Source organism: Grammomys surdaster, unplaced genomic scaffold (genome assembly GCF_004785775.1).
Source record: "Grammomys surdaster isolate TR1022 unplaced genomic scaffold, NIH_TR_1.0 128, whole genome shotgun sequence".
In the NCBI taxonomy this organism is placed as follows: domain Eukaryota; kingdom Metazoa; phylum Chordata; class Mammalia; order Rodentia; family Muridae; genus Grammomys; species Grammomys surdaster.
The window spans coordinates 583763-597242 of NW_021604586.1; the positions used below are offsets into that span (position 1 = coordinate 583763).

Below are 13480 nucleotides of genomic sequence, written 5' to 3' on the forward strand. Positions count from 1 at the left end.
AAGGCACCTGTCAGCTCCTCCCCCTCACAATCTGTCAATCATTCTGGGCCGTGACACCCACAAGTCCATAAAAGAGCCATTGTTCATGTAAATCATATAAGACACGTGGTCACAAGTTCAAGGATATGGCACTTCTCCACACACCACCACCACCACTTCATGGGCATTCCTGAGGGTGCCAGATGCACCAGGGACACCAACCCATCCTATCAATGCCAACCTGGATGAACAGGTCCTCTAGAGCAGTAGATTTCAACCTGGGGGTCATGACCCCTTTGGGAGTTAAACAACCCTTTCACAGGGGATGGCCTAAGACTGTAGGGAAAAGAGATAGTTACGTCACAGTTTGTAACAGTGACAAAATGACAGTTATGAAGTAGCAATGAAAATAATTTTATGGTTGGAGGTCACTACAGCGTGAACTGTATTAAAGGGTCACAGCATTGGGAAGGTTATGAACGACTGCTCTAGAGTGTGTCCACACCCAGACATGTTGCTAACTCCCTGTGCTTACACTGAGATTAGGAACAACCAAGTGCAGGACAAGGCAAGGCCAGGAGAAGGAGGCCTCAAATCAACTGTCTCCTCCAAAAGCTCTTTACCTCAGGAGTCAGCGCATTGTTGTCCGAAGTCTGGCTGGACAGGAGAATGTGTGTGAAGCCCTCTTCCTTTCTCACCACGATGTCACGAAACCGACAGTTGCTTTCGTTCTGGCGGACGCTGTACCTGAGCCTTTTGTCAAAGACGTAGTCCTTCTCCGTCTCCAGCTTCCTCTTCACAGGGCTGTGTAGGTTCAGGCCTCCATTGGTCAGAGCAGAGCCTTCGGGAATCAGATAACCTGAGTGAGAAACTGGCCTGCACTATCCTACTACGTAAATCAACCAGAGAGAGCCTGGATTTCCAGTGGAAAAATCCCAGAATGCCCAGGGGCCCCAGGGTGGGGGTATGAAGAATCCAGGATGTAAATGACCCATTTTCAAATTCAGAAAATAATCTGGGGGACATTTTAGCAAAGGACTGGTTGTGGGGACCTGATACTATTGTAGGGATACACGTGTCAGTTATCACTCCACTAATGCTGGGATTCTTAGCAATGACCCATGGGGAGGCAGTCTTATCCACTGGTGGACACAGGTGACTGACAAAGAATCCTCATTAAAACCAGTACTAGAGCCGGGCAGTGGTGGCGCACGCCTTTAATCCCAGCACTTGGGAGGCAGAGGCAGGTGGATTTCTGAGTTCGAGGCCAGCCTGGTCTACAGAGTGAGTTCCAGGACAGCCAGAGCTACACAGAGAAACCCTATCTTGAAAAACCAAAAAAAAGAAAAAAAAAAAAAACAGTACTAGGCCCTGACCTGGAACCAACAGGCATCAACCTGTACCATGTACTAAAGCACAATACGCCAACAATATCCCACTCAACATGAAAGATAAAAACGGTGCTTTGAGTGTCCAATGCTTAACTTCTGATGGTAAGGACCAATAAGCAGGGTCCTTCTGTTTCCACCTCTCCTCTTCCAAATGGTTAATTTTTTATCTTATATATTAGTATTTGTAAATGACCAGAGAATGATTTCAGTAAAAACAAACAAACAAACAAACAAACAAACAGTAGTTTCGTTTGCTTTCTATTGCTTTCATTAAGACCCCATGACAAAAAGCAACTCAGGGAGAAAAGGGTTATCAGTTTACAGGTCTAGTCTCACTCCGTGGATGTGAATACAAAAGTCTGTAACAGGGGAGGCATACACAGGCAGATCTCTGTGATGAAAGTTCAGATCCATCAACACATAAAAGGCATCTGACAAAGTCCTGCAGGAGTCTTCATGTTCCCCTTGACACGGGACCATCAACAAAGCATCTACCACTTATATCGGTCCTAACTGGGAAAAACCGCATGTCTTCCTTTTAACATCCAAAGTCAGTAAAGAATAATCTTTCTCCTATTCAACTTGATCCTAGAAGACCTAGCTAAGAAAAGCAAGAAAAATTATAGCCATTGAGAGGGAAGAGAGAAAGGGAAAAAAGACTATTTACAGTTGACAAAGTTGTTTATAGAAAGTACCAACCAACCAACCAACCAACAACCAACCAACAACCAGAAGGCCAAAGAAATCAACCATTCCTGGAATTCGTGACCGAATTCAGCAAGGTTGCAAGATACAAAGTTAATACACCTGTTTGTTACCATCCAATGTACCAGTAATGAACAAATGGAATTTGATGTTTAAAAAACAGTAGCACCCGAAATATGAGCTATATATAGTTCTAATAAAATATGTATGGGATCTATATATAGAAAACTGTAAAAACCTAATGAAAGACACAGAAGTAGTTGTAACTAAATGGAGAGGTATCATGGCTTCATTGAGAAGCATCTTCTGTGTGTTTAGACACCTGGTCTCCAGATGGTGACGCTGTTTGGGTAGGTGGGATCTTTAGGAGATGGGGCCTTGCTGGAGGACGTACACCACAAATGGTGGGCTTTGAGAGTTTATAATCTTGCACCATTTTGAGTGGGCTATCTCAGCCTCCTGTCATGATGAAACCTGATCAGATCTGAGCTGCTTGCTCCTGTGCTGTCATGCCTGCCATGCCTTCTTCCTTACCAACTCCGCTCTCTAGAACCAAAGGCCAAAATAAACTCTCTTTTTTTGATAAGCTGGTTTTGGTCATGGAATTTTAACACAGGGATAAAAAGTAACTAATACAAGAAGAACGCTGAGCTCACGAGTCAGACCCCTGAACATTTGTAAGGTAGCAACTCTTACGAACTGATCTCTGAGTTCAAAGTCATCCCAGGCAAAACCCCAGCAAGCTATTTTGTACATAGTGTCAAACTTTAGGAGGGGTAAAGAACGTACAACAGCTGAAAACAAGGCTTCAAGATAAGAGAGTACTTGCCATACCATAGTGCCATAGTGATCCAGAAAGTTAGACCAATGGAACACATAATAAACAAATGCTCGCAAATACAGTATTGGGACAGTTTAGTGGGTAAAGGGACAGCCTTTTATAGCACTGCTACTGAAACAAACAGGTATCTATTTGTAGAAAAGAGAAAAAAAAACCTGATAAACAGCTATAGTCACCTGTGAAGAGGGAATCTCAACGGACGAATTGCCCAGAACAGATTGGCCTGCGGCCAACTCTAAAAGACATTTCCCTGACTGATAATTGATGTAGGGCTCCCAGCCCTCTATGGACGGTGCCGTCCCTAGGCAGATGGAACATGGCTATATAGAGAAGCTAGGTAAGTAAGCTGGTAAGTGGTGGTCCTCCAGAGTTTCTGCTTCACTTTCCTGCCCTGAATCTCTCAACAACGGTCTGTAATCTCTAGGATGAAATATAAACCCTCTTTTCTCCAAGTTCCTTCTGGTGATTAACAACAAGAGAAATAAAACTCAGACATTTTTCACACACAGACACACACAAACCACATAGACAAGCATAAATCACACATACACCATACATACATATACCATACACCCCCCAACACACACCACACAGACAGGCATATACTATACACATACCTCATACATACATACAAACACACCACACATACACCATACATACACACATTACACACACCACATACACACACCACATACACACCCCACACACATCATACACACACACAATACACATAAATACACACACACACCATATACACTGTATATACACACACACAAACATACCACAGGCACTATACACACCACACATACCCATCATACACACACCACATACAATATATACACATACACACACATACCATATACCACACCACACACACACACACACACACACACACACACACTCACACATATAATTTATCTCAGAATGGATGGCAGATGTAAACACAAATTGGCCAAATGTCTAAAAGGCAAACAGATAAAGCTCTAGGGACCCTGAGCTTGACAATAAACTTCTATATTCAGCATGAAGAAATCAAGTTCCATGACATAGAAAAAATGGGCAAACTGAACATTATAAAAATTAGAAACTCTCTTCCCTGGAGGGCACCACTGAGAGGCTTGAGGGACAAGCTACACTCTTCATGAAAACAGTTTGCCAAATTCTGTATCCAAAATACACAGAACAGCAGTAAGAAACCAAACAACTCAATTTCAGAGTGGGCAGGGGATCTAAACAACTGAAGGATCCCTTTTCACCCCAGAAGGGAAATCCAGGAGATCCCAGGGCACACAGGATGGTTTCATTAATGCACAGAACAGCGAGAGACTGAGGGATCTCTGGTGAAGGCAGAGAGCGTACAGCCCAGCGTCCTCTCTGCTGATGGCCACACAGAGCTGCATAGCACTGTGGTGGGTGTTTCAGGCTTGCCTTTTCTTTCTCCTCTAAAGAGATCTCTTTAGCTTTTCTTAAACATCTTTTTCCTTGAGAATGCCCTATGTATATGCAATGAAATACAGTCATATCCATCCCGTTTTATCTCTGTCTCCTCTTATGCCCTACAACATTCTCCCACCTGACTTCTCTACCTTTTAAAGTTAGTTTTGCTTTTTTAATTGTTTGAGAATTTTGTACGTGCATATCATGTGTTTTGATAGACCACACCCTCATTCCCTTCCTTCTAATTGCTTACCTATGTTCCAGTTTGAAAATAGTGCAACTATATTACCACTTTTTCCTGCCTGCCTTCTGTCCTTTCTTCAGTCTGTCCTTCCTTTGTCCCTTCCTTCCTTTCTTCCCTCCTTCCTTCCTTCCTTCGTGTTGTTGTTTTCTTTGTTTTATTTTTTTGAAACAACATCTATGTAGCCCTGGCTGCCTTGGAACTTGCTCTGTCGACCAGGCTGCCCCTTGAACTCACAAAGATCTACCTGCCTCTGCCTCCCAAGTGCTGGGATCAAAGGTGTGCACCGCCAATGCCTGGCTTCCAAGTATTTTAAATACCCACTGAATCCACTCACTACTGTCGGGATGGACATCGGTGCAGGGCCACCTGCTACACCCTCAAAAAAAGAAGGAAGTCCCAGTGACCTGCAGACATCGCATCTCTATAGCCTTTGTGTGGTCTCCCAGGTGATCCTTAAAAATGGCAGGCTCCAGTCACTACCCTGAGAATGACTTTAACAGGGACTCTGAAGAGGGAAATGAGATCTTAATGCTGGTCTCAATCAGAGAGGAGCCCGCCACAGAACATCTCCCGGATTCGAACACTTCTTCAACGGGAGCATGCAGTTCATTTTCTGCCACCTGCAAGCTAATCAAACCTTCTCGAAAACCTGTTCATAAGGTGACAGCCCTTCTCCTGCCATCTACTGCCTGCCTCCTGTTAAAAATGTATCTGGAGTGCTCTGTGGAACTCTTGTGTCAGCTTGAGTAAAACAAGGGTGTATCAGGGACTCCAGAGACATCTGTAACTCTTGGTAAATATATGCTATTCAGAGACCATAACATGAGGTCAGGCTGTAGCCTGTGGCTGGGTTCCAGGAAACGAAAGGAAGTGAGCAAGGCCGTGAGAAAGCAGCAACAGGTGTATGTAAGAGAAGACTGAAGTTGTAACCTCAGTGCAGGCATCTGTGGTTGCTGGTTGGGGAAGAATTACCACAAGAGCCCTTTGGCCCCGGGGCTGTAAAGTGCTGTGCTCTTCCTATTTCTGGGGAGGACTTTTTGTTACAAACTTCTAGTGTCAGTTGGTGGGTGATCCATGAAAGACTGACCTCTGCAGACAAGACAGACTTGAAGTTTCACAGGGGGCAGACCTGGGTCCTAGAGTTTCCCCCAGGTGATGATTTCATTCTGTTTGTTACCATCCTGTGTTTTCCCATCATGCCCAGGAATAGAAGATAATATGTTATGTCCTGAATGTGTTTAAAGGAATAATAAGATCCTGAGAGAACTGTCATGGGAGAAACACTGCAGAAGGCCCAATAGTCTACCCATAACAACGTCAAGGTTTTATCCTGATCTCAAGACAAACTGAGAAGAGGCAAAGAGAAACTTCCTGCATTTTCTATAATGAATTTTTTTAAAAAGAAAAGAAATTCAGTCTCCAGAAGTCCCTCCTCCTGTTTCTACAAAGACAGATGCTGGATCCTTCACAGACATCTGCTAGGAGGATACTGGATCCTAACTGTCGTTAATGTCTCCTGATGTCCCAAGCTGGACTTGTTGAACACTCAGATATCTAGAGAATGATGTTCCTGTGATGGCCGTGTTGTTGGTTTGTTTTCACAGGTTTTGTTGGGCAGCTTCAGTGAAGTAGAGAGAGCTCCTGTATAGGTTCTCTTCCTCAAGGTTCTTCTATTAAAATCTCGTTATGATACAGATGAAGGCAGGGGAGGGGGAGAAAAAAGAGAAGGGGAGGGGAGAGGAAGGGAGGGAAGAGGAGGGGGAGAAGAGGGAAAAAGGAGAGGAGGAGAGAGAAGGCGAGAGGAGAGGAGGGGAGAAAAGGGGAGGGGTAGGAAAGGAGGGGAAAGGAGAGGGGGGAGAAGAGGGGAAGGGAGAGGAGAGAAGGGGAAGGGGAGAGGAGGGGAGAAGAGGGGAGAGGAAAGGAAAGGAGGGGAGGGGAAGAGAGGGGAGAGGAGAAACAGGAATCTCCCTCCCCTGGCAGCTTGCACCTGCCAATAACAAATCATGCCCACCAATAGCTCCTCAATAAGGAGAGGCACCTGGAAAGCATCTCCCCATCTATTGTCTTTTAAAAAACAAACAAAGGCAAAACGAAGCATAGGAAGACTCAGCATTTCCATCTGTAGCTAAGTCCATCTGGAAATCTTACAGCTTCACAGGAACATGAAAAGAGCAAAGCTGTGGCCTTTTTACCAAACACCCATGCAAGAAACCACGTCATTCTTTCCTGGGCGAATGGATAAATGAAATGATAACACCCACAGAGTGGAATATTACTCAGTGGTAAAAATAAACTAGCAGCTGTTCTCATTTTATCTGTCGCTGTGACAGATAACCCTGACCAAAAGCAACTTGGAGAAGAAAGCTTACAGCTCCAGATTATAGTCCATAATCCTGGAAAGTCAGAGCAGGAACTTAAAAGTATCATGTCCACAGTCAAGAGCAGCAGGAAAATAAACGCAAGGCTCCTTGTTTGCTTGTCTTTCTACTCTCACGCATTCCAGGGTCTAAAACTAGGGAATGGAGCTGCCTACAGTGGGCTTGGTCTTCCTCTAACAATTAACAATGAAGACAACCCCAACATACGCGGGCCAACCCAATCTAGACAACTCCTTAATTGAAGGTAATTCTAGACTAAGTCAAGTTCACAAGTGAAACCAGCCGGCACAGTTACTGAGCCACAAGAGTGAATTTTAAACACGTTACTTAGTGAACGAAGCGACCGTGAGCAACTGGAATTATATGATTCCAGTTAAATGACATCCCGGAGAAGGGGAAGTAATGACGATGGTGGATAGATGGTGACCAGGGGATCCGAACAGGAGGAAGGTGGCAAAGGTGAAGCAGAGTTGGCATTTAATCTGATTCTGTATGGTACAATGGAGGCTGGGTGACATTAAGCACTTATCTAAACCCAAAGAACTTCACAGTATAAAGAAGTTTAAATAGGCAAAATTTGGAGTCTCACTAAGAGGTCCTGGGATCCCAGGGTGAAATACAGAACATCAAAGAGAATCTAAAGATGTTAAATACGGAAGAAGTCACCTCGCTGAAGGCAGAGATCCCAGGAGCCTTAGAAAGGGGAGGAACCTGAAAATTAAAGCAAGAACACACAGGTTGCATACACCCTCAAAACCAGCTTGTTTCCGTTCAGGGAAGGCCTGGCAATTCTGCTGCTGTGCACACACACACACACACACACACACACACACACAAGCAGAACTGAGTGACACGGCAATAGGGAAGCGGGTGGGAGGGGAGGGGAATTTATAGACTGGCAAGGCAGAGAGGGGCTATGGTCATGCAAGGTGATAGCTCAGATTTCAAAGCATCATAGGCAAGCATGGGCACTGCCTACAGAAGAGTCTGTGCTCATGTGTGCACACATAGGTTAGTATACATGCATATTTCTTTCACTGTCACCGAGGGAGGCAGAAATCAATGGCACCCTAACAGCAAGCAGCACCCCCAGATTCCCAAGAACTCTGGGGCTGACTCCAGAACAGTAGCAGGAATCACCACAGATAAGCAAGCTGACAGTGTCAGAATGGGATGAAGTACTCAGATGAAACCGGACCCCAGCAATGGTTGGATTTGTCTCGAGGATACAGGAACCAGATGGAACCTTCCCATGACCAAAGCTACAATATCAGCAACAAATACTGTGGAGTTATGAAGAATAAGAACCACCCATGAGGTGACACAGTTGTGAATAAATGGCAGGGTTAATAGAGAAAGGCAGAGCAGACACTCTTCCCATGTAGAATTCCAGGTATATAATGTAAATGTTCCAACCTGCCAGGGCTGAAGAAGTGGTTCAGTGGCTAAGAGCACTGGCTGCTCTGCCAGAGGATCAAGTTCCCAGCACCCGCATTGTGGCTCCCCACTGCCTGTAACTCCAGTTCTGTGGGATCTGGCGCCCTCTGCTGGCCGTCATGGGCACTGCACTCACATGCACATACCTACATATAGACACACAATTAAAATATAAAGCCTATACAAATACTCTGCTGTGGACCTTAGAGAAGGATCTTCTACCGGCACTTTGCAAGACCAGCATAATTTCTCACTGCATTCTAAATCAGTGGTTCTCAACCTTCCTATTACTGGGACCCTTTAATACAGTTTTTCATGCTGTGGTGACCCCCAACCATAAAATTATTTTTATTGCCTCATAACTGTAATTTTATTACTGTTATGAATCATAACATAAATATCTGTTTTCTGATGGTCTCAGCCAACCCCCATAAAAAGGTCATTTGACCACCAAAGGGGTCACGACCTAGTTTGAGAGTCACTGTTGTAAATCTTATCCTTATACCCATGGGTAAGTGTGGCCACCACCCCTCATCAAAGAAGCCTCTCTCTACAGCAAATTGAGACCATCACAGGAAAACACAATGACATAATAGAGATATCAATGGATTGTAGGGATCCCAGCTCTAATGGTTATAGCTACACACAGTGTCTGCCATCTTTGGCTCAGTGAGCATCTCAGAAGGAGGGGCAGAAATGCCATTATAAGAAAGGGCAAGAATACAAAGAAGCCTGCCGTGAAACAGTCTGTCCTAGAAATAACTGCATGAAGAAGACTGGAATAACGAAAGTATCGATGGGCATTTCAGCATGATAGTTTCAACCTTTAGACAAAGAACTGCAAGCAACTATTGACTTCTGGGAGAATGAGCCCCTCTTATTGGCAGTCCAATGCAGAGTGGTCATCCTTGAAACCACTTACACACAATCAACAGGATGGATGGATGGATGGACGGACGGACGGACGGACAGACAGACAGACACATGACAGATAGGTAGGTAGGTAGATAGATATCATCTTTGGCAGGATGTGTGTATGTGTGTGTGTGTGTGTGTGTGTGCGCATGCATGCATGCGTGCATGGGTGCATGTTTGTGTGTATGCACACATGTTTATACAAATATAAACAAAGGAAAAGACACTGTCAACTTAAGAGTAGAGAGGGTTTTGGATGGATTTGAGAAAGAGTATCTAGAAGGGGCTGAAGAGATGAAGGGGGGAATTGATATGATTTTATTTCAAGAGAAAGTTTTATAAAAATACTCCAACCTCAAGAAAACAGAATGTAGCTTTACTTCTTAGATGTGAGGTAGGCATGGCAACTTCTTTTGTGGGGCAGAGGCAGTGTGGCAAATAGAAGGGAGTTGTAACCATATAATGGATAAGCCCTACACTAAGCCTTACGCTAAGACACTAAGATAAGCCCTACACTAAGACAATCATCATCAGCAGAGGTAGGTCATACTCACAGCATGGCCATTTGGTATGATACGATCATGAAACATAACACCTGACCTCTGGGGTCTACCCCTCAAAACATACAACCCCAGTTGTATCCATGAAAAAAACATTAAACAAATCCTACTGGAGAGCATTTTGTCCCCTCTAACTTCAGAAGGTCACTAAAAAGAAAGAAAGTCTATGAGATCACCTCAGCCATGAGGAGCCTAAAGAGATCCACAATGACTGGACACAGTATCCTAGATAAGACTCTGGAATCACACTTGGTAAAAACAACAACAACAATAACAACAACAAACAAACAAACAAACAAAGAAAGACTGAGTACAGTGTGGGCTTTAGTTCTTAACTATGTATTAACATGGTGTCTTAGGGTTTTACTGCTGTGAAGAGACACCATGACCAAGGCAACTCTTATAAAGGTGAACATTTAATTGGGGCTGGCTTACAGTTTCAGAGGTTCAGTCCATTATCTTCATGGTGGGAAGCACAGCAGCCTGTAGACAGACTTGGTGCTGGAGGAGCCAAGAGTTCTACGTCTTGATCCGCAGGCAGCCAGGAGGAGGCTCTAAATCCTCACTGGGCATGGGAGACCTCAAAGCCCACCTACACAGTGACACACTTCCTCCAACAAGGCCACACCTACTACGATAAGGCCACACCTCCTAATAGTGTCTCTCCTAATGGCCAAGCATTCAAACACATGAATCTATAGAGGCCAAATTTATTCAAACCACCACTCACGGCTTTATCCATTTTGACCAAGGCACTATACTAGCATAGATGTGAAATATATGAAACCAAACAGGGCTGTAGGGACTATGTTAGTTTTCCAATTTTCCTATAATTCTAAAAACTATATCAAAAGTAAAGCTTATTTTAAAGATTCTATGTCAGTCTAAAGAGCCAGCTCAACAGCTAAGAACACATACAGTTCTTGTAGAAGTCCTGGAATCGACTCTTAGCACCCTCACAACTTCCTGAAACTCCAGCTCCAGGGACTAGGGTGCCCTCTTCTGGACTCCTTGAGCATCTGCACCCACACATGCACATACAGACAGACAGACAGACACATATACATGTAACTCCAAATAATAAATCATAACAGCCCAGCTCAATGCTAAAATTTCCTGGCAATATTGGCACTGAGTCTTGAGTCTCTGAAGACATCAAGGCAGCCTTAGCATCCTGCCTAATGAAAGGCATGCCCAGAATCCCCTGGGACTTGTTCATCAGCAAGCCTATCTCTCAGTGATGTCAGACTTTCCATTTTACCCGACAAAATGTTGAGAAGCAACATGGCTCAGATCCTTCATCAAAACTCTTGGAATCTCAAGCTGGAATCTAAACGCATGGTCCAGGAACTGTTCGGCTGGGTCCCCAGGATGTGGGCAGTGGGCACAGGGGATGCTGTGGGTATCAGCTGAGCCAGGCAAAGGGGAAGTACCTGTGTCATCCTGCAGCTTCTGTGAAGCCACCTCATTTGATAATGGTTCTATGACTCAAAGCAACCGGACTTTGTCACAGATACGAAGATACAGCTCCTGACACCAACACGATTGCTTAATGAACTTCAGAAAGTGTACTTGGTATTTAATTAAAAGATGGGTACTCAGGAAGCTGTTTCTCCCGTACACGTGACATCTGAGATGTGGCAACAGTTTCTGCAGTAGCTGCCCATTCATCCTGCACCAGGCTGGTAACAAAAGGTTCTGGTATGGGTGCTGCATTCAGTGGGCTCTAGATCCCACCCTGAGATAAGATAGACACTGAACATCTGTGTCCATGCTTCTAGAATAGCATGGATGTCACCGTCCTGTTTCCCAGCAACCCATGACCCTGTTCTGAGTGGCTCTGACTTAACTCAACAGTTCTGTGGAGCGGCAGCTGTGGGTCCATCTTACAGATAAAGGTAAGTTACTTACAGGATACCACACAGATTTTATATAACGGAACTGGGTTAGGGCTAGCTGCTGCTCATTTTACTTGACTAATTCCTTCTGAATCTAATCTAACCAGCAGTGAGATGTTCAAGGAGGTGACAGGGCTTCAAAGTAGAGGAATAAAGTTCCTGCTCCCGGGCCGGTTCGGTGGGGGCAACTAAAAAGTTAAGCTGATAGCTGATGCCTGCAGTAACTGTAGATCAGAAGGTACCAGAAAATGTGATACAGAGAGATGCAGGCATCCCCAGGCTCCAAGGCCACACGCCTATTGGAGCCCCGGATAGAGCTAGTGCTGACCAATCTCTCATGGTGCTGGATGCACGTGGCTGACACTGACTTGGGAATATGTAGCACTGTTAACCCAAGAAGGGTCAGGAGCCCCTGTGAGCACCTGTTCCTCATCCCTGTGGCTGCAACATTCTTTCTGAGCCTCCCCCACCTCTGAAGATGTGGTAGGAAGCTGCTTCCTCATTCTAGCCCTTCAGACTAAACCCCAAGGAACTGCTTCTGAGCTTCCCAACTCCCTCCAGAGAGATGGCGAGAAGCTGGCAGGAAGAGAGCCTTGGGATACACGGAAGCACGGGGCTCCGCAGTTCGAAGGCAGGGAAACGTCAAGCCGGAGTCTGGTAATGAGAAATTCTACAGGACCAATCTGGCTCCTGCTCCTCAGATGACTGTAATGAGACATATTCTCTAGGGTTATTCTCAATCGTAAATGAAGGAGCAGACACTAGCGTGGCTAGGACAGTCTAAGCCCTTCCCTCCTGTCAGCCGGAGGATACCATATTCATTATCTTTGTCCTCCCTACGACCAAATGCATAATGCACGCTTCTCCCACAAACACAGAAGCCTGAGTTCAATCCCACAAACCCACGTTAGCGTAATCAGCAAGTTTTAGGTCCCAGTAAGAGACCTCGCCTCATAAAACAAAGGAAATAGTTCCTGAGAAATAACATCCTCTGTCTTCCATATGGAAATGAATATACATGTATGTGCACCCTCATACATACATACATAAAGCATACATACATACATACATACTTATATACATACATACATCAGCAACTTAAAGGAAGACATTTTTACAGAAGGGACATGACACAAAGAATACAGTCCATTGTAGTAGACAAGGCGTATCAGCTGCAGTCTGGCAGCAGGAGGCTGCTTGCTCACATGTTGGTAGATCAGGAACTGGGTTAAGGAACACAGCAGCACTCACCTGGCTTCCTCTTTTACCCCAATTTCTATTCTTTCTAGGTCACTAGGTCAAATGATAGTGCCCCACCCCCATGAGACCTCTCTGGACATGAGCTTCAGTGCTGACACAGACACTTGCCCAACCAACTGACAATCAAAATTAACCTTCAGATGCACCAAGACATTCAGAGCAAAGAAGGAGCCACTAAGTCCTCAATATCACACCTTCCCCCTCTGGTGTCCACCCCATACCCAGGCCTAAGCTAGGGCAATCCAGGGCCATAGGGCAGGATCCACCCTGCTGAGTCTGACAAAGAGGGGAAGTCATCACTTGCTTTTAAACCCCAACCAATCTCTCAGGAATGCAAGATTGGACAGGAAGCTCACCAGCATGCTCACCTGCTTCCCACCTGCTTCCTCACCTGCTTCCTCACCTCCTTCCCCACCTCCTTCCCCACCTGCTTCC

General features: G+C 45.0%; 1 protein-coding gene across 1 annotated transcript in view; it reads right to left on the reverse strand.

The window, feature by feature from the left end:
• Cdyl2 (chromodomain Y like 2) overlaps window positions 1-13480 on the reverse strand; it is a 160009-nt gene that overhangs the window by 19725 nt on the left and 126804 nt on the right. The window contains exon 3 of the mRNA XM_028753450.1: window positions 603-820. Within this exon, the coding sequence (XP_028609283.1) occupies window positions 603-820 (218 nt within the window). The remainder of the gene's footprint in view (window positions 1-602; window positions 821-13480) is intronic.